The sequence below is a fragment of the Ciona robusta genome, chromosome 7 (genome assembly GCF_009617815.1).
Source record: "Ciona robusta chromosome 7, ASM961781v2".
In the NCBI taxonomy this organism is placed as follows: Eukaryota; Metazoa; Chordata; class Ascidiacea; order Phlebobranchia; family Cionidae; genus Ciona; species Ciona robusta.
In genome coordinates this window covers 5,239,883-5,260,538 of record NC_143241.1, presented here as the reverse complement: position 1 = coordinate 5,260,538, position 20,656 = coordinate 5,239,883, and the positions used below count along the sequence as shown (strand labels likewise).

Sequence of the window (20,656 nt, the reverse complement as noted above, 5' to 3'; positions counted from 1 at the left end):
AGTCGCAAATAATTCGCTGTATTTGAGATGCAGTTAATTTAGAACGGTCGGTATGCGAGCGTGCGTTTAATAGGTTGTGTGTTCACCTGTCCTTTAGATGCCATCCGCTAAGTCAATTAACTGGAAATAATGAGTTACGAGAGCGGGGACGTCTACGGAAAGCGATATATCCGGTTAGTTTATTGTACAGTAGGGTGGAAGAAGATGGGTAACCTTTAGCACATAATATCCAAACATCTGTTTTGAACAATTAACAACGGTCTATGGAAGTCGTAGGAATACGGCTTTAAATCCTTTAAGTTTTCTTTGTTTACTACCAAATTGGACGCAAAAATGAACTGAAAAGGTGTCCTCCCATCCCTCACTTTACTACATAGTGTTTTAACAATTAACAACTCTGTTTATAGAGTCATCGGGCTATGGTAATATAAATCTACAAATACTAATTGTATTCTACCAAATAGGAAAATAACACAGATTGAAAACATTGACCATCTTACCCCAACCTCTATATCATGCAACAAAAAGTTGTTTCATGGTCTAGTCATCAAATCATATGTTAAAATCAAAACTGACGGACACAGTAACATTATTGTAGGGGGTATTAAATATATTTTGATTAAAATGCATTTATTAGTCATTTGCATAAAGTAATATTTCTATAGATCCATATATTTAAATGCAAGCAATTTTTTTTACAATTTAGGTTTTTAAAGTTGATAGCTATTTCAGAATAAACTATAAAAAACTTGGTTAGGATAATAAACATTAAGCACTTTTATCTGCGTACGAGTTTTAGGTGTCTTCGTATACTGGGCTAACACTGTACCATTTAAAATTAAATCGAAATAGGTCCAACACAAAAGACGGAATTATATTATGAATGAAATAAATTGATTAGATCTGAATACATTTGTAAAAAATGGTAAAAAAATTTAAATTGGTAGGTCATGTACGTTACGAGGTGGGCGCGCTCCTATTTTGCGGAAGTTTTATTGCCCTGATCAAACCGAATTCCGTGGCGGGATACAACGGTGTGAATTCCCGCGGGCGCGCTGCCGATCTCGCGCCGTGGCGGGGTGCCGCCATTTTCCCCAAGTTTCCCACGCGTGGTAATGGGCACCGGTATACTGCAGTCGGCGCTTGTTTCTTTGATACATGCGGCCTCGCGCGTAATTTATGCTCTTTGCGAGGCAGAAGCAGCGTCATGCCATTGTCCGAGCGGTATTTCTTTGATCGCAAAAACTTGCAGGCTTTTCCCTTCTTCGCGTTCTGCCGACGGCACTGCGAATAGTAACGACTTCCGCGCGGTTAACAAGGGAAAGAATAAAGCATCAAAGCAACAGTTTGCTTTCTCCCGCATAGCGGTTTGTTTTTAGCCATTGTTTCAACCCTTTTATGTTTTACTAATATGTTTAAGTTATTCTAAGCGTCTTGTCCGTTATACCAACTGTTGCAGACGGGATATCGGCATTGTAAGTGTTACATATACGGAGATTAATGCTTCACTGCAGGCAGTCACCGCTTCACATTTCCGGCTAAAATCAACAAAGTCAAAAGGTACAAAGTCAAATGCAACTTAATGAAAATATCTACATGCATGCAAGATTTGAACAGACGCTAATTTTCCTAAGCACTCTCAATAGACCAAAACTTATGTTATAATTTCGCTAATGCACTCATAGATTTTTCTCGCTTCATAATAATGCCGCGCAAGAAGTGTATTAGTCATAACTCTCCTGGTACGCAAACGGGACACGAAATTACATGCGCTGACAATAAACGGACAGCGAACGTTTCCGAAACGTCATTTATGGCGGTTTTATGGCTTCGGTCTGGTGCGATATGCCTGCAGTGCTCAAGCAGTGGCAATACAACTTGTAAATTACACTTGCTCATTTGAAACTGTTTTACAACTTCCGTAACTCCGGCCTGAAGGTTTCAATTTTTGCCTAATTTGGTTAAGGACTGTATAACTTAGTACAACTTACTAATAACGTAGATATTGTATATGCATGTTTTGCTTTGTACTGCCTGTATATATACAGATTTTATTAGTTGTCAAATACACTTTGTATTGAGAAGACCATGATAACAGCTCAGCTATACTTGCCTTTACACTGCTTATACAAATTTAACAATTTACAAATTTGTAATGCTGTATACCAAGTTTATAATGCAATAAAAATGATATTTTGGTATCAACTCACATAAACAAGAACGAAAATTTAAGACACATTAAGTTGTTTAAATGTAAAGTGCTGCTTCTTTGTTATAATAACTATTATAGGAAGCCAGAATGTTTTCTGAAACAGAATACCTTGCTAGAAACTGCTGTATTGGACAAATTTCTCGAGCTGTACTTCGGTAATTCAAAGAAACTTTTCTTTTCTGAGAAAAAAAACTTGTCTGCTTAGATGTATACGAGAATAAAATAGTTCGAAACAAAAAAATCGATATCTGGCAATGATTTATTAACAAATGAGCATGAATGAAGGCTAAGTGCTAGAAAACAAAACTGCACTTAACAAATAAAGCGCATTATTGCATAATAATGTATACACTCTAATGAGCTGTACCAAAGAAATGCACTATAGAAATGAAAAGAAAAGAAATGAATGTGTTTTGCGAGTTTGGCTTTTTTGCTATAGTACGAACATTTGTTATGGCTTGAAGGTGCAATATGGTTTAACACGAATACAAAGTTGGAATTTCCTCATAGTTACAGCGGAGGCGTTCTCCCACCCCATTACTGCTGCTGCTGGCCTCTGTACCGGCGCGATGACTCCGCTCGTGAAAATTCACGATGAATATGAAAGAATATCATGATATGAATCAAGCCGCTAGCCCGTCATGTAATTCTCACAGTGAGGAACCGCACCTAACTGAAGATCGGGCTCTTCTGTCATCCCTAGTTGATCTTCGTCCTCTACAGACTGCTCCCCACGGTGCTGCATTCTCTTTTTCTTCATCCTTCGGTTTTGGAACCAGATTTTAACTTGCCGGTCGTTCAAGCCCACTCTAACGGCAATTTGTTCTCGCATTTCTCGGCTTATGAATTCGTTCGCTCCGAACTCTCTTTCTAGCTCGGAAAGTTGGTACTTAGTGTATGGCCTTCGACGCCTTCTCTGGGCTCCATGTCTTGTAACATCTACTGGGTAATGCTGACCAGGAAGAACAGTTTGGTATGGATGACTGTAGGCTGCTGCAGCTGGATGATGGTGGTGTGGTAGTAGTGCTACATGGTCGTGAGCTACAACTAAAAAATAAAGTTCATTATAGTAGATGGAATAAGAAAGGACATTTCATTCTTTTTATGGTCCTATTTTGTTAATAATCAAAAATACACAGAATTAAATAACCGTATCCACACGACTCTAAAAGAGCGTTGTTAATTGTTCAACACACGATCAGGAAATATAACATTTATTTCCTAATGGTATCTCATATATTGCTCCACAGTACTACATGTATGGGCGTTTGTAAATTTATTGGAAACACTGATAAAGTTACATACCTTGATTTGGAATTGTGGAAGTTGCAAAATCTGTATGATGTAATGAAGGAGCTGGGTAATGGGGGTAGTAAGGGTGGGTGACGAATTGAGGGTACTGCCTCGCGCTTAGCTGTGAGCCGTAATGATCCACTGTAAAAAAACATGTTAGTTACAAAAAACAGCCATTCATATCATGATGCACGTTTCATTTAATAAGTTTTGATGTAAAAAAACAAATCCATCATCTTCATTAATGTGTAAAGTTAAAAACATATAGCTTAGGTCTGCGCATTAAGTAAGAAAATTCAAAAAAATAAAGTTTAAATATAGACTTACTTGAACCAAAATATAAACTGTCGTTGGCGTATGTAACGGACATGCTAGAGTGGCCGGGGTGGTCGAACGGATGTTCAGTATGGATGGTTGAATGTGGAAGGGTGTATCTTTGTTCCTGACAGGTTGATTGACTTAACATACTACCGCATGCAGTAAGGCCTTTGAAAGCATCACCGCTATCAGGTAAGCAACGAAATGGGTTGTCGGTCGACGGGTAACCGCTGTTCAGGTTGGGGAGATCCGAGATTGTTCTCGGCGGCGCCGACTGCACCAGATTCCCGTGGGCGCCGGAGTCTGAACCTGAAGTCGATAGCGAGCGGCCATTTTCTCTTTCGGTGACGATCGGCGAACGAATTATGGGAGACGTGCGGAGAGCTGAGACGATGCCGTTGTCGCTTTTTCCAATGTTTTGCCGGACGTGAGCAGAGGTACCGTAGTATGGGATGGTTGAGCGCTCATATTCACTGCCTCTTAAAACACCGCATGCTTCTGTTAGAGAACTGGGGGCTGGTTTACCGTTCTTTGGCATGGCTGCGTATGTAGACTGCTGTACATCGGTTTTAGCAGCAGGTGTCGCCAGTGTGGGAGTCAGGCCCTTGGCGCTATAGGACTCCCATTTCTTCAAAGGTTGCTGCGAGACGTCTCTACCGTAACTTGGAACGTGTTCAGACATCGGGTAAGAATCGTTGACTCGCATTGGGTTGAAATAAGCCAGTTGCTCCGTTACATGCACCGATGAGCAAGATGTAACTTTGGCCGGAACTTGAAGGGGCTCTTCCGGCTGAGTGATGTTTTCTTGGCTCGGTCCTGCGGAGGAAAAGAGAGAGTCCGCTTCTTGTTCGGATGTAGTGTCTCCGAATGCAAAACTCATATTGTAGTGATAGTCGCCGCTAAAAACCTTTGCTGTCATAGGGATTCAACAGACTAAATATTTAAAACTGAAAACCTAAACCAGCAAACTATAAATGTAACCAAGAAAAAAACATACAGTTAGCATAAACTAAAAAGAGTACACAACAAATTCTAAATGTAACTGCTATAATTTATCTTCTGACTTTTCTATTTTGTCCACAATTTCCAAATACATCTTAAGTTACAAAAATCAGGTAACTGCTTGTAAAAGTACTTTAAATCACAGCTGAACAAAAATACGGTCGATTTATTGCTATAAATTCGGTTATTCCTAATTTATATAGGCACGTTTTATTTCAGTAGTTTATCAGTTTGAAAGTTTACTACGAGCTCGGCTTTCATTAGTCGCTGAAAATTATAACGGCGTAAATTAGATTTATGTAAACGTAAAACGCCTAATAAAAAACCACTGAAACTGAGCGAGAAAACACAAAAAAACCTAAGGTGAAATTTTAACTACACCGTAATAAATTTACGGTTGCTCGCAAACTGCTAAAATACGACAAGATATTTTTCTATATCAATCACTAAATCGGGTTTACGGCGGCAATACAAGGTTTTATAACCCATTCCACTGTGCTACTGCAGACCCGAAGGTACTGGAGCCATCGCTATACTGACTGACGGTTTGGTTACCAGCCCGTCTCTAGAACCCGTAACGTCAATGATTACCAATTGTCTTTGGCGGGCGCAGGACTCTGATTTACGACTCTCTTGCCATAGAGAAGAAAGATCACAATTAATGCTTTCAAAACAAGCAGCAGTCTTTTGTTTTCCGAGCGCCACAATACCACCTAAAGTCTGCAAATCGTTTTGAACTACCGACAAAATTTTGACTACCATTTGTGACTGTTGTTGTAATTATTTATTAATTTGACTGACTATAAAGCAATAGTAGCCAGTGTGCGTAGTTTCCATTTCTCTTCCTACCAACCGAGTAAAAATTATCTTCTTTTATATTATTTTAAATAAAAAACTCAAATTAAACTGGATTGGTATTTTACATTAACAAAAACATTGTAAAAAATTGTACATACGAGAAAAAAGATCAAAATGTTCTCACCAAAAATGTGGTATGAGAGTACAGGCAAAGACAAATTGAATTATCAGTTTAGATTTTTTAAGTTAATATACAACACATCATTCATTAATGGTGACCTTTCCCAGCAGTCTAGCTAGACCCATGCCAAGTTTAAAGGGGAGTATATGCCTGTCCGTCTCTTCTGTCGCTGCGTCTGATGTCAGAACTCGCCGTCACAGAAAACTACCAGCGGAGGCTTTGTTGCATTCAAAGGCGGCAGAACACACGGCCATGGTTAAGCGGAGTCTGCTAACGAGGTGCTTAACTGCACAAGGTTCGCTTGCTTTACGATGTCGTCCTTTGTTTAAAGTAGATCTTCACAGCCCAAAAATTTAACGACTCCTGACCGGTTAAAAATTAGGTTGCGTTCACATGCCTTGCCTCGAACCCAGAGCGTAGTAGTAGTTGGTAAATACTCAGCGAAACAACATGCTTAAAAACTGTCATCTGACTGGGAGCATATAATCTGTTAGTTTACATTTCGGTTACATGTAGTAGGGTCGGGTAGGATTTCTAATAAGCAATGTTAAAAACACGATTGAAAAATATGGAATATTATATGCTAATGGTATCCATCTTACCCCGCAGTACTATATACAAATCAAAGTAGCTATACACAAGCCGGATGTTAATCGTGTGACAGGTTCCCGTTTTGAGTTATGACATTACAAACACACCGTACGAAGGCAAACTCTTAAATCAGGTGCGAACGAATTCGGTCGTAAACGTTGTTGAAGTGATTTTAGCAATTATCGACCAGGGAATATCCCTAATTCCATATTATAGACCGCCATTTTAATGGGGAATGTCACAACCAGCAAGCGTTACACACCAACTCTGTTATTGTTAAAAAATGCAGCAAAATTGATGTCGTCAATTGAAACTGTTGATTTCGTCATTTCAACGCAACAACAGTATGCCAATGCGTATACTCCCTCTTATTATGTCGTAACAATCGCTCGACACGTCATAACGATGTCTATTGTCACGTGTTTGAAGCCCGGCGATCTCGACGCAGTTTTTGCCCAGCAAATTAGACTTCGCAAAAACATCATGTAATATTGTACTGTGGGGTAAGATGGATACCGTTAGCCCAAAGTTGGCTGCATTTTCTGTTTACCATCAAATGGGACCACAAAATAGAACGAAAACGTGAATCAGCTGCAGTGCTTGTAGATTGATGATTCATTCATCGGATATCCGCAGTAAAACTTGCCCTTTAATTATAAGGAATCAAAACATTTTTTCTTAAAATAATCGGAAAATAGCATCGTCTTGAAATTTTACAATGCCTCGTATAATGAATTAAGTATCCACTAAATAAATACGTCACTCACCGTACAGTGTAGTATTCACGGCCCTCTAAGTCGTTAGACTCCATACGATACGGCTGAAAAAACAAAACCAAGATTTCTATTCTGGCAGCTTTTCCAATATGAGGAACTATCAAGACAGGATTGAATTGGTTTGGGAGGTTTTTACACGCAAGGGATATTAATTTGAAACGTAACAGAGCATTCAGGCTCAGAGAGTTAAAATGTAGAGACCTGAGACAGTTTTCCACCCAAAAGTACTAATAACAACCTAGTGAAGATACTTTAAAAATTTAGGAATCGAAAAGTTCACTGCTTTTCAATAACTTTGAACGCGAGGCAGTTAGTTTTACCCGCTCAGTAAGAGTCAATCGTCGCAAGTGATTTACTGGGTTTTCGCGCTCTTTGATGGCAAACCCCAGCCGACAGAGCTGGCGAAAATAGCTACAAGACGGCCTCCCGTTTCAATGTTGTTTCAGAGGGCCGTCGTACACCACGCGACGCCGAATTTAATTTGGATTTTTCCGAAGGCAGTTTTCGCATTGGAGAGGGGTATGGTCGTTTTTGAGGCTCTCGATTAAGCCACTTTCGTGCCGCGGAGACATCCAATTACAGTTTGACAGAGAGATGTGTGGTCGCAACACTTTTCGACAAGACGGTTATGCAGTCTAAGTTTTATTTTAACCTATAGTGGACTTATATAAAAGATAACTCCAAAAGTGAGAATTTCTGTGTTTTTGATACTCTGTTACAATATGGCACGCACAATTTAAAATTCAATTTGTGCCCATAAACTCCAAAGACATGCCGCATTTTTTTCTTTACTTTACATTTGTGTTTGCCGAACCCTTTTACGGCCTGGACTACCGTGCGTTTAATAGGGGCTGATATTTCGGAAGGACCTGTTGTATTACAGCGTTGGCCAGGCTAGCGGTAATTTATTAAGCCGCGGGCAAGGAGTTTATATACAGACAGGAGAAAACGCAGATACCCAAAACATTGTTATGTATATGAAAAAGGATAGGATATTTCCTGAAAATACGCCATCGAATTTGCGGTGTTTAGTTTCGGATTATAGATGAAGAATACACCTGTTAAATGTAATCTTTCAAAAAAGGTCGAATTGTGCAATATAGTATACGTCTTGGCTGGGTGCATGGAAAAGGGCCGTTACAATAATTGAAAAACGCTAAAAAAAACAAGCGTTAACCCTTACATTTTACTGTAGAACAATGAAAAAATACGTAATAATAAATCGCACGCTATATGTTTCTGTTTTGGCGACTTAACGTATATAGTTAAAAAGTCGAGCCGATATCAACGCAGACATCGCCTTTTTCGAAGAAAATTCGTTCTTTTTTCAAACGCCAAAAAATAAAAGATCGGTTTAAGCCCAATAAGTCGTGTATTAATGCTGTTACTGACGGAACGTTTTATTATTTCCTTATAGAATCAACTCTGTTATAGCATTTCTGGCAGTTTAGTATTTTGTACGTTATCTTATATTGACAAAACGACAGTATCAAAGTGGTAATAAAAACAGCAAGCAGAGGTATAAAAAACTTTTCCGAACTCAGCACTTTAAAAAAGAAGCAGTCTGAAAATATTTTCAGAAAAAAATCAAATAATTTTCAAAAATATATTTTCGGGAAAATTTATTTTTTTCGAAAATGGAAATTTCAGCAAGTCGACACTTTCCTCCAGCAGGCTGGTACCATCAGGGCCACCATCAAATTCCACATGGACCTCAAGGTGCTGCTTACCTTCATTTTTCAAGTGGAGGAACCCCAAGTGCACAGGAAAGGAAACGTTTATAGTTTGTGATTTAAACTTTGTATAGCCGTTGTCTAACGTGTTAAATACGCATTTAATTGCTTGTGTATTGTCTTAAATGGCCAGTAAGTAGCTCTTGCTGTGTTTGAGTATAATTTTAACTCATGTTCTAACAATTGCAGTATACACAAGCATCGATTATCCTAAAAAAATGTGATAAACCTAAACAGTATTACCCGTGTTTTTTATTTTACCTTGATTGGAATAGCTTTTTAAATATAGAGTTATCTATCCAGCACGAGTACTGGCACCTACATTTGCACTTACAAGAAATTTAAGAAAAAACGTTATATAACATTGATTTTCCCCTTTAGGTTATGGCTAATCAACCCAACCCAATGTACAACATACACAGCCAATACCAATACCACACTGTGGGTGTACCGACACCGGGCACGCCGCCCATGTCCCATGGGTTCATAGCCAACCCCCACCCGCACGCGGGGCAATTTCCCCACCCCGCTACCGTAGCTGACCAAGTCACTCAGATGGGTGGCCAAATCAACTTCCAAACAATTCGCTTCAACGGGGACCGAGGTCACGAAGGTAATTGTAAATAACATAAGCACTGTAATATATACACAGTAAGGTGGGGGAAGATGCGACACCTTTAGCACAAAATATCTAAATATTCTGATTATATTTTAAACAATTAACAACGGTATATAGGAGTCGTGAGGATACGGTTTTATAAATCTTTGATTTTCTTTGTTTACTGTCAAATGGGACAAGAAAATAGAATGAAAAAGTGTCCTGCAGTATTTCATGATCCTTGTTCTCGCTTATGGGTTACCACGATGTAACCTTTATCAACAATAAAATCGTATCTTTATAAAAAAAAGTTATAAGACATTAAATCGTGCCAAGCCAGGCAACAAAAAATCTCTTTAAAAACGTAAGGGCCTTTTCGGCGCATTTAAATAAACTTTAAGAGCCGCGCTATCAAAATTATACCAAGGCTGGCAAACGAGATATACACAATGTATCTGCTGAAACAACGCACTAAAAATTATATTCGCCGCACTAAACCACGGCGCTATTTCACATGCTTCTGGATAGTATAATTTTAACGGTAAAACACGTAAACTACCACCTATAGCGTATAAAATGTTCCTTGCTCGCCAAATTTGACATATTCGCGTGTAGTCTGTACACCTGTGTTCAGATATATATAAGTTTCCGCAGAAATTTAAAGGAATATTGTCTTTATAAAAACGGTTAGGTAGAAGTAAGTGTTTTTTAAGTGTACATTACTTTTCATGCAGTACATTTATGTACAATTATAGTCAAGACCGTATTTTAGGATGTAAAATTGTCGTTTTCTTTTCAATATGATGTGATAAATCATTGGTAGAATTAAATTTCAGTGTTTTTGACAGTCAGTTATATCATACAAGTTTCCTATTTACTGTATAGTGTCCTGTCTCATTTTGGTAGAAGCATCGTAACATAGTTGGCTTACGGCCGAGCCAATTTCGCCAGGCCCTGCCCACACACCGTGTTCGCAGAATGGGCTCGGCAGACTGACACAAAATGCGCATCCGAGGCGTGATTTCGAGTATTTGATATACCACTGCCGCCTTGGGTAAACTCACTGTCATTTTGCTTCAAAAGCTTGAGAAACTCCACACTGTACATTCACCGCATAAAAGGTTCACTTTCGGATAAATGATTATGCCGCCAGTTATGCTTATATGTATGACGATTCAATAGGCATTGTGTGGGTTTTGGATTCGCAACTGTACTGTAGTTTGTGCGAGTTCAAGCCAGCTATCTGTCAGGCGTGAAATTGCTTGTTTGCTTGGTTGCGCCTCCGCCATTATAACGCCAGAACCAAACAACTTAGACTCTAGTTTAATGCCCATTAGGATAATTTGGCGAGGAAACGACAACAACTACATGACGCTAATTTAACTTTCTCCTATCTATTGGGAAGTGGTTGCAATCCAACAATATTTGAAATATTTTGCATCATATAGTATTGTGGGGTACGATGGTTGGCACAAAATAGCCTTCCTGATAAACAGTTTCCTTTGTTTGCTATCAAATGGGACGATAAAAAATAAAAACACGTTAATTTTCACCCTACCCTACTATACACTACCGGTGTACAAAAAAAATCACAAAATGAATTCAGAAGCAATTATTTATGCGTTTACCCTTTATAAATTTTAACATTTCAACGTACATGGTGTGCTAACTATAATTGGCCAGCATGCTTACTGAACGATCGTCGTATAATTTTGCCGCGTTGATTACTAAAGTGAAAATCGCCTTCGTCGTCCAAGTTCCCAAGCACTTTAATTATCAACTGTACACCACCTAACTCGTAGCATTTGTGCTACCTACTGTTCCTTGTGTATAGCATTATACAGCTTAGTCCTAATGTTAAATGTACAGTGTGTATTTGGTAACAGATAGTGCATAAGAAACATTCATTTTAATATAGTTAGAAAGCAATAGAAAAGCAGTTTCAGGAAAGCGTCTGGAGTTTATATGTTTATGATTTTTTAACTGAAGTTCGTATGTGTACCTTTTTTGTTTATAGAATCAAAAAATATTCTACTACAGTTACTTTATTTATCAAGAAACATTCAAACCCATCAATTGGTAGCATATATCCACGTCAATGCAGTATGTGATTCAATATGAACACCCTTAACCATTATCCAGCTAAAAGTAGAGCCTTTCAGCAAGTCCTCTAGGTGGCCATATTAAGTTACTAATAAATGTTAGAGGTAATTTAACGGCAGCGGTGCTCTCTCGTCTGCAGTTTGATCGAAAGGCGTATCCAGTTCAATGCGAAACGTCCGTACCGCATACGTAATGACTGTAAGCGCATATTGCTGTGCAGGTACCATGCCTTTACATAAAAAGACGCCATTTTAAATTTAGAATTGGTTCGTCCTTAATAATTCTGTGCATAAAAACAAGTATTATAAATTATACATCGTTATAAATAGTGTGAATAATAAACATAATAAAGTTTATTACAATAACTATATTTATGTGTTCTAATAAAACGCTGTAACTGTAAAAATTCTACCAAATCCAATTCGGCATGTAAAGTAATATCGCAACTAAATTGTCATAGGTGATATATAGTATAGAGTGCGAGAAGATGGGACATCTTTTTTATTCGCTTTTCCCGTCCCATTTGGGAGTAAAAAAAAACATTCGAAGAATTACAAGCCGTATCCTCGCGACTCCCATACACCGCTGTTATTGATCAATATGTTTGGATATTATGTGCTATATAACGTGCCCCGTCTTCTCCTACCTTACTAGCTGCACTTTTATACACACCAGTTTTTAAATTCATTAGAGAAAAATTAAGTTCGATTTTATGTCGCCAAGTGATATAATCAACTTATCGCCTTGGTATCATCAGTGTATTGTATGTATTTGGTTTCCTTTTGGTTTGGGTTAGTTGTAAGTTAGCACAGCTCTCTTAGCGTGTGCCCGTGGAGTTGGCGGCCATTTTAAATCGAACATATCACTTGGGATATACTTAACATGGTTTAAGCGGCAGTATATCATATTTTCGATAATATTTTCGTATCTTTGGGAAAATTAGTTATTTTTCGCTTGACACTTTTTCTTCGGATTGCCGGTACAGCTGCGTCTTTCATTATTTTTTTAATTTTGAACAGAATAATGTTCTTCTACAGCAACATACATTGAAAACCCTATGTTTGCAGTGAGAGTATTGCGTTTTATCGCATCGTAATATCAGCTTTACGATTAAAGCCAAAATACCACAGGTGGACCAGCTCTCTGATCTCAAATTTTATCGCCGCTTTTTTATTTCCGTCAAACATATGAGGGAATTTGCGATGTGTGTTTGGTAGTTAAATCGAATTGTTAATCACGGCTTTTGAGGAGAGAATTCTTCCATAGGTCTCATTGCTTTCGCTGAACTGTTGACTTCGGTTACGTTTACGAGCTTTAACCTTGCATGCCCGCTTACCCCTTTTATGCATTTGGCGGATGATATAGGACTTGACATGCAAGCGGCCAACTAACGCTTTGATGTTAAACATTATGTGTACACCCCATTTAGTGTTCTGGCGACAGCCGTAAAGGTATGTTTTACTAGCGTACACTTGATGTACGTTTAAATATGCGGGCTACGGTGTGCATTTCGTTTGCAGAAAATTTAAAGTTATATTTAATGGCCTAAACTTGGTATGGTTTGTAGCCAATGTGGGAAGCGGTTTATTATGTTCCGTTTGCATCAAACCAAAGCCATAAGCTAACGTGCTAGAACGCTGTAATTCGCCTGGGCTCTGGAAATGGACCGCCGGCCTTCGAAATTGCGCAATAAAAATTTAACAGCCAATTTCAATTCGCCCTGACGTCAAATACAAATAAATATTTAATAAAATTGAACTGGGTACGGCATGACCGTGTCACCACGAGTTTTACAACTGTCGTCTTAACAATTGTGAGTCCACGCTAAAAGCATCGTTGAATAGATTCTGTTTAACATTTTAAAACGGTAAAATATTATGTTCCGGCTCTGACCACGCCTGTTTCAATATGAGCGTAAGAATAGGTTGGGTGAGATGGTTCATATGGCATTTATGTAATAACTGTATCCAAAACCAGTTCTTTCATTTGACAGAATTATTCAACCGACCCTCACGAATCTAGTTTTAAAAAAGGGGGTTATTATAACATAACGGTATCCTTTTACCCACAATTCTATAGTATTTGGCCGATCTTTAACACATTTTCGTATTATATAGTCTGTAAAATTAAAAAGGACGAATTAGTTAAAAACTAAACTGAAAGTTGCTTTGCATGATTTGTATTAGTGGTTGGGGTAATGATGGTACACATTTTATTTCTTGTTTTTCATCATCCGATTTGGTAGATTGGAATATATACAGAATTATAAAATTGTATCATAAAGACTATAAAATAGCGTCATTACTTGTTAAAACACGATTAGGAAACATGCGATATTATTTATGCTAACGGTATCGATCTTACACTGTGCAATGTATGTAATTTATATTAGGCTGGGGGAAAGACGGGACACCTTTAGCACATAATATTTAGATATTCTAATCGTGTTTTAAACAATTAACAATAATATATAGGAAACGTGAGGTTACGATACTACCGAATGGGACAAGAAAATGGAAAGAAAAATGTCACTTCTTCCCATCCTTTATTATATAAGTGATGTTACTTAAACTAGATTTTCATTTTATATACCAATAACATCACAACACACAAAATGTTATAGTGTTTTTAAATCAAAAGCTATTTGTCAATCAGTAGGTCTCGTTTTTCAGTAATTGCTCCTAACAACCTTGTTTTGCGCCGTTGTCGAAATTTTTGTTGCGCATGAGGTGCTGATAAATGAGGCGAATGTGACGTATGTAGGACGGTTAGACATACGTACTTGTGCAGATCATTCATTATTGGTTTAAATTTACTTTATTATGAACAAGATTACTTAGAAACAGAGGAGTTGACCTTTAGGTATGGTTGCTCGACGGTTTCTGTTCTTTCGACAGTTACTTGTGGTTTAAACAGACTTCTTAATTGCAGCGCTAGGTCTTCAACATGGACCATCACATTCTCGGAAGAAACGCCAGCCTTACAGCAAAACCCAGATCAGCAGCCTTGAGCGTGAGTACAAAGCAAACAACTTCATAACGCGACAGAAAAGAGAAAACATTGCAAGAGACCTGAAGCTTTCTGACCGCCAAGTCAAAATTTGGTTTCAAAATCGACGTGTTAAAGATAAGAAGATAAAGCAACGCGAAATAAAAGACAACCAGCAGGTAAATAAAATTACATTCCTACATTTGGTATTTAGCTGTCTCCGCACACAAGACTTAGAATTGTGTTTCTTTGCTCTGTAGCACCACCAGACGACGGAGTTGCAGCGACGAGACAGCCACACACAAAAACAAGAGATGTACCAACGTCACAGTGCAATGATTCCAATCGAAATGAAGAACGAACACATTCGAATCGACCACATTCACTCGCACGTTCCAGGTCTTGGATCAGCCTCTATACTAATGTAAACTAAAAGAGTCATTTCAAAACCTTTGTGCTTTTATTTCACCACTGCAACGGTCTCCGGCCAAAACTCGATGTGCATCTTTCTTAATGCAATCTTTTTTCGTTTACACAAACCACATGGCTTTACATACTTGTAACATATATACTTGAACTTAAACTTCAATTATCTTCCATTTGGATCCGCGCATAGTATATTGCTGTGATTATCGTCTCCATGTTGGCGTAAGAGCTGTGTATCCGCACATCTTTAATTTTACAATCAGTTTTATTTACGTACTGTCGTTACATTTTGTATATTTTTGTCCCTAGTTCCATTTTTCTTTACATTATGTTTCATGTGCTGCATTTTCATTTAAGCTGGTAGGATTCTTAGGACAACTGTAGTACCTTGGGGGTAAGATACCCTTTCTCAAATAATATCCTGATCATGTTTTAAACAATTACAACGCCCCATGTGAGTCGTAAGGATACAGTTTCATATTTCTTTGAATCCCTTTGTTACGATCAAATAGGACTAGAAAATAGAATGAAAAGATTTCCCTTCTTCCCCCACCATACTGTGTATGAGTTGCCACTCAATATTTCTCTGAGAGGTCGGTTGTTTACCGGCAAAACAAATCCTAATCCAATGATACATTTACCTGTAACACTATCGACATATCAAATTTTAATTTAGCATTAGTATTGAAACATGGTTTTATATAAGTGCATGCGAAGATAAATTACACAAAAAAAGAGCATGTACTATGGTCACGTTCGCTCATGAGAGCAATCTGAAACTGTTGTTTTTAAAGCGATGCCAGCCGAGCTTGCGAAGATGGCGATAGCACCTATAATGCTTAATAAATTGGTCGCCGTTCCCAGCACGAAATAATCGAGTAAAAATGCGAAACCAATAAGACTGGAATAGGCGACTATTACAGGACCTGCCCGTTCTAGCATGAGCGCCACACAGCGGAAAGTCCAATTTAAAAGTCCCAACACTGCGCTGAGACAAAGGAATGCACAAACTGTGAGGCATGGAATTTCTTCAGCACCTTCAACGAAATTTAAAGACACTGCACAGAACAAAATGCCCCAGAATGACCTTGAAAGTATGAGGTGTACAGTGTTTACTTTGCCCGCTAATTTTCGTGTAAATAGAACGGCAAATGCGGTCGAAAAGTTACAAGCAAGTGCAAGGATGGTACCAATGTACCTATCGTCTCTGTATTCCGTTCCATGGAAGAGAAAATTGGGCTGCGCAACAAGAACTACACCGACCAACGCCACAATAGAGAAAAGAAGGTCCGTCGCTGTGCAGTTTTCTAAAAACATATTTTTAGTGTAAAATAAAAATACAACAAGTGTAATTACATAGCTTCCACAAAATAAGTTACAGCTTCGTAGTAAGTAAGTATAGTAAACTGTTTATAGCATATTTATACAGTCTAACCACATAAAAGCCGCGTTACAAAGTCCTATATTGTGTATTTTATAATGTACACTTAAAACTTACTCAACAAAGCCGGATATATAGTATAGTAGGGTGGGGAGATGGTACACCTTTTCATTCTATTTTCTCAACCCATTTGGTAGTAAATAAAGAACATTTACAGAATTATAAAACTGTATCCTTATAAGACTCCCACCGTGTAAATTGTTTAAAAGACGATCAGGATGTTTGGATAACATGTGCTAAAGGTGTTCCATCATCCCCCACCCTACTTATACTGTGAGGTAAGATGGGATACCTTAACCATCAAAACCTCATATTTCCTGACGTGTTTTTATCAATTAACAACCGTGTTAGAACCGCGGTCCTATACTGCTATATATAACTCTGTAAATATTCATACTTTATTACCAAATGTATCGGTTAAAGTATGAAAACATGTCCCATCTTTTCATATAAATGATTTCAAGTCAGTATTAATTACCTTTTAGAAAAACACATGCGAGCATCATTGTTGTTGCGGCACTTGAGCTCACAATAGCAAATACGTCACTCATAGGCAGGAACTCGAACGCAAGAAAGTTCGTCATTGTGCTGATGCTTGACATAATGCCAAAAAGATTCGTATAAACTAGATTCCATCTTCGTGCCTCGAATTTAAGCGGGCCAAATGTGGATATGGGAAGACAAACTGTGTATGCGAGAATAAAGTGCGACAGACCGCCATGTAACTGACTTGTACTCGGAGCAACTTTGAGACTAAGTCCTGCCAACGATCCGAAGATAGCTGCTATTACAGAATACAGTATTCCTAAAGATCGGCAGTCTGCTTTATTATAACAGCACACTTTCATTTTCTAAGAGTACTTGAAACGAAATAGAGTTACATTAACTGTATATACGTGTATATTGTCAATTATTAACTTCAAAACAGCTTTATAGTAGGGCGGGGAAAGATGGGACACCTTTTCATTCTATTTTCTTGTCCAATTTAGTTGTAAACACATTCAAAGAATTATAAATATGTATCCTCTCGACTCCTATAGATCGTTGTTAATTGTTTAAAACACGATATTTGGATATTACGTGCCAAAGGTCTCCCATCTTTCCCCGCCCTACTATATAGCGTCCATATATATGTATATATATTGGCCCTAAAATAAGAATAAAAAGATGTCTCATCTTACCCCATCCTATAGTGAACCTGCAAGCTAAATCAGTTTTTGCTGCAATACTTTAGTGCAGCATAAAATATATCAGAATAAGCTTACTAAATAGGCTATACTGTCGCTACGCATGTCGAAGCCACATTAAATGTACTGTTTATTTAAAAATGTTGACTCAACACTATGTCAAATCGTCCTTGTTTCGCCCACCGGTTACAGTGGTTAAATAAAAGTAAATATTCTGCCTGACAGTAGGTCAACATAGCTGGAAATGGGAAACTTACAGTACAGAGTGCTAGCAGGAAACGACTTTAGTATAACAGCACTCTTACTGGTTAACAGTTTGCATACACAAACAACACATGACGTTCATTTGCTAAAACTGAAGTAAACTGAATGATCATAAACGTATACGTACCAATTTCCGACAGTAAACAAAAATATGTCTAGAGTCCACTCGTACACCATAACCTCTCAATGACGAAGAACTCATTCGCGTTTGTCAGATATATTGCAGACACATCTAATTTGCAAGGACCCGTATAGCAATATTTGTACAAAATAGGCATTCTGTTAACATGTACAATCTGCGGTCTTTAAAATACATATAGATTACGGATTGTCGCCCGACTTGCTTAGCGGCCAATATAGTCTACACACAACGACAAGCAGTTAGTATTATATGTACGAAAACGTTATTCTTTCATACTTTTAAAACATTTAATGGTAGGCCTATATAGTAGGTTGGGGGAAAAGGGGACACTTTTAGCACACATGATTCAAATATCCTTATCGTTTTAAACAATTAACAACGGTCTATGGGAGTTGTGGGGATACAGTTTTATAACTCTTTGAATGTTTTTTTAGTTTACTATCATATTGGACGAGAACATAGAATGAACAGGTGTACCATCTTCCCCCACCTGACCGTATATACCAATAATAAGAATCACTGATACACTTTCTCGTGGTTTAACATCTGTTTTAGTTATATTATTGCTTTCGTAAATGTTTGTTTGCATGAAAGCAGTATCTGCTTTAGTAAACTTATCACGTACTAGAAGTGATTTTGTATATGCTTTGTTTTGTAAACAGTGTTGCATTACCGCGTACACCGATGACCAATGACGACATGAGATTGCGAAGACGTGGCCGCAACGGATATCGTTATATTAGTAAGTTTTTTCCTTTGAGAAATTTAAGATCCCTCCGGTACTGACTATAATTTTTTAACTATAAAATTTCGCCAATGTTATTAACCAAAGAACGGCAAAACGAAGAAATGTCTGCAATGGTAATTAACTCATGCTTTGTAACTTAACATGGAATAAAACATAAAACACGCGCTGAATAAAACAAATACTATAATAATTTATTTCAGTTGTAAATTCCTTTCACTCAACCTATTTGTCTAGTAAATCGTTAGGCTAAAACAAACTGTAATTGGTTAAAGTTTGACGCTGTTGTTGGTCGCTGCGACATAATTCGAAAATCAAACTAAAACTTGTAAACCTAGTATTTCACCTTTACAAGCTTAGTCTTCTGCAAACGGAGAAATATGGCACTTTTTCTGCATTTATACCACTGAAAATTTAAATACGATTCGCCCTAATATAGTAACAGTAAAACGGAATGATTCGTTATGTATTAAAATTTCCGGCAATGCACTAATAAATAGATAAATTACTATTAGAAGCTTGCTACTTGACACTCTCGCTATGCACAAATACAAAAGGAACGTAAACAGCCTCTGGATATTAATTCTCGTGACTCAGCCATGTGTGTGCGGTCTGAATTTATGACTAGGCCTTTTTTAGAACAGAAGTAATCGATCGGACCAACAGATCAGACTGTTGCCGTAAAGCGCATGCGATTTGTTTTACTGCTAAACCAGTCTGATACTTAATACTGCACTTTGTATTATTGTAAAGTTTGAATAGGTTAAGCTGTGTTATAAATAAAACAAAAATGTCGTCAAGAGAAGACATGATAGCCCGTGCCAAACTGTCAGAACAGGCACAACGTTATAATGAGATGGCCGCAGCCATGAAAGTCGTTGTCGAAATGGGCTCGGAGCTGAGCAACGACGAAAGAAACTTGCTGTCAATCGCGTATAAACATACGACGGGTGCGAGGAGACAATCCTGGCGAGCTATATCAAGTGTGGAACAAAAAGTAGAACTGGAGAGCGAAGGCCGAATAGAATTAGTGCGTGATTACAGGGAAAAAATCGAGGCAGAGCTCGAGGCCATTTGCCAAGAAATAATTCAGCTCATTGATTCTCACTTGCTTAAATCCGCTCAGGATAAAGACAGCCAAGTGTTTTACTACAAAATGAAGGGTGACTATTTCCGCTACATGTGTGAAATTTCTTCCATTCCGGAGAAAAGGAAAAAAGTTGTCTCGGGAGCAAATAGAGCATATAATGCAGCCAATACAGAAGCTGAACGGATGTCAGCAATTAATCCTATAAAGCTGGGTCTTGCGCTTAACCACTCTGTCTTTTTATATGAGATTAAAAACAGCGAAAGAAAGGCAATTAATATTGCTCAAACTGCGTTCGACGATGCTCTTAAAAAGGTGGAAGAGCTGAGTGCTGACGCATACAAGGATTCAACACTGATTATGCAACTTATTAGAGACAACCTTACGCAATGGAATTCACCTGATAAAGTTGTGCAGGAGCTGTTACAGGACACTGAAGATTAAACCACATGATATGCTACTTTTCGGTGAACACTGTGCAAAGTGTATTTTAATGTGAAAAGTGATTTTGTAAAGCATTTTAACACTGTGTAAGCATAGGTGCAGCTATTTTAAAGTGAAAATTTTTTCTGAAATTGCCAAAATGAACAGTTAACAGTGAGTGTTTTAATTAAAAATTGGCGAAGGATTATGAAAAATTGTTTAAAATTGCCAAAATAAATATTTAAAAATGAGTGTTTTTATTGTGTTGAAGTATTTATGTAGAAAACTGTGGTTGTTCAGTTTGTTATTTGCTATTTATTTAAAAACTGTTTTTTGTAGGACTTTATG

General features: G+C 37.8%; 3 protein-coding genes and 1 pseudogene across 5 annotated transcripts; 2 read left to right on the top strand and 2 right to left on the bottom strand.

Moving 5' to 3' along the window:
• Positions 1–2,453: 2,453 nt before the first annotated feature.
• On the bottom strand, positions 2,454–5,404 carry LOC149734093 (uncharacterized). Its single transcript, XM_089881563.1, has 3 exons — positions 3,833–5,404; positions 3,518–3,646; positions 2,454–3,259 (listed from the first exon to the last, which is right to left on the bottom strand). Exons 1-3 carry the CDS (start codon positions 4,740–4,742, stop codon positions 2,844–2,846), a joined length of 1,455 nt encoding a protein of 484 aa, XP_089737689.1. The 5' UTR covers positions 4,743–5,404; the 3' UTR covers positions 2,454–2,843.
• Positions 5,405–9,014: 3,610 nt separating this feature from the next.
• On the top strand, positions 9,015–15,761 carry LOC149734092 (homeobox protein nob-1-like). 2 transcript variants are annotated; one of them, XM_089881593.1, is made up of 3 exons: positions 9,015–9,517; positions 14,537–14,772; positions 14,854–15,761. In XM_089881593.1, the coding sequence occupies exons 1-3, from the start codon at positions 9,289–9,291 to the stop codon at positions 15,019–15,021; spliced, it is 633 nt and encodes a 210-aa protein (XP_089737719.1). In that variant the 5' UTR covers positions 9,015–9,288; the 3' UTR covers positions 15,022–15,761. The 2 variants fall into 2 exon arrangements, with proteins under 2 accessions (XP_089737719.1, XP_089737720.1); XM_089881594.1 differs by lacking the exon at positions 9,015–9,517 and adding an exon at positions 11,511–11,825.
• LOC149734091 (solute carrier family 35 member G1-like) lies at positions 15,667–18,749 on the bottom strand. The gene is made up of 3 exons (XM_089881579.1): positions 18,039–18,749; positions 16,939–17,320; positions 15,667–16,326 (listed from the first exon to the last, which is right to left on the bottom strand). Exons 2-3 carry the CDS (start codon positions 17,306–17,308, stop codon positions 15,770–15,772), a joined length of 927 nt encoding a protein of 308 aa, XP_089737705.1. The 5' UTR covers positions 17,309–17,320; positions 18,039–18,749; the 3' UTR covers positions 15,667–15,769.
• A 683-nt stretch (positions 18,750–19,432) lies between these two features.
• LOC149734090 (14-3-3 protein gamma-2 pseudogene) lies at positions 19,433–20,647 on the top strand (annotated as a pseudogene). Its single transcript, XR_016385353.1, has one exon. The product of XR_016385353.1 is annotated as a 14-3-3 protein gamma-2 pseudogene (transcript).
• Positions 20,648–20,656: the final 9 nt, after the last annotated feature.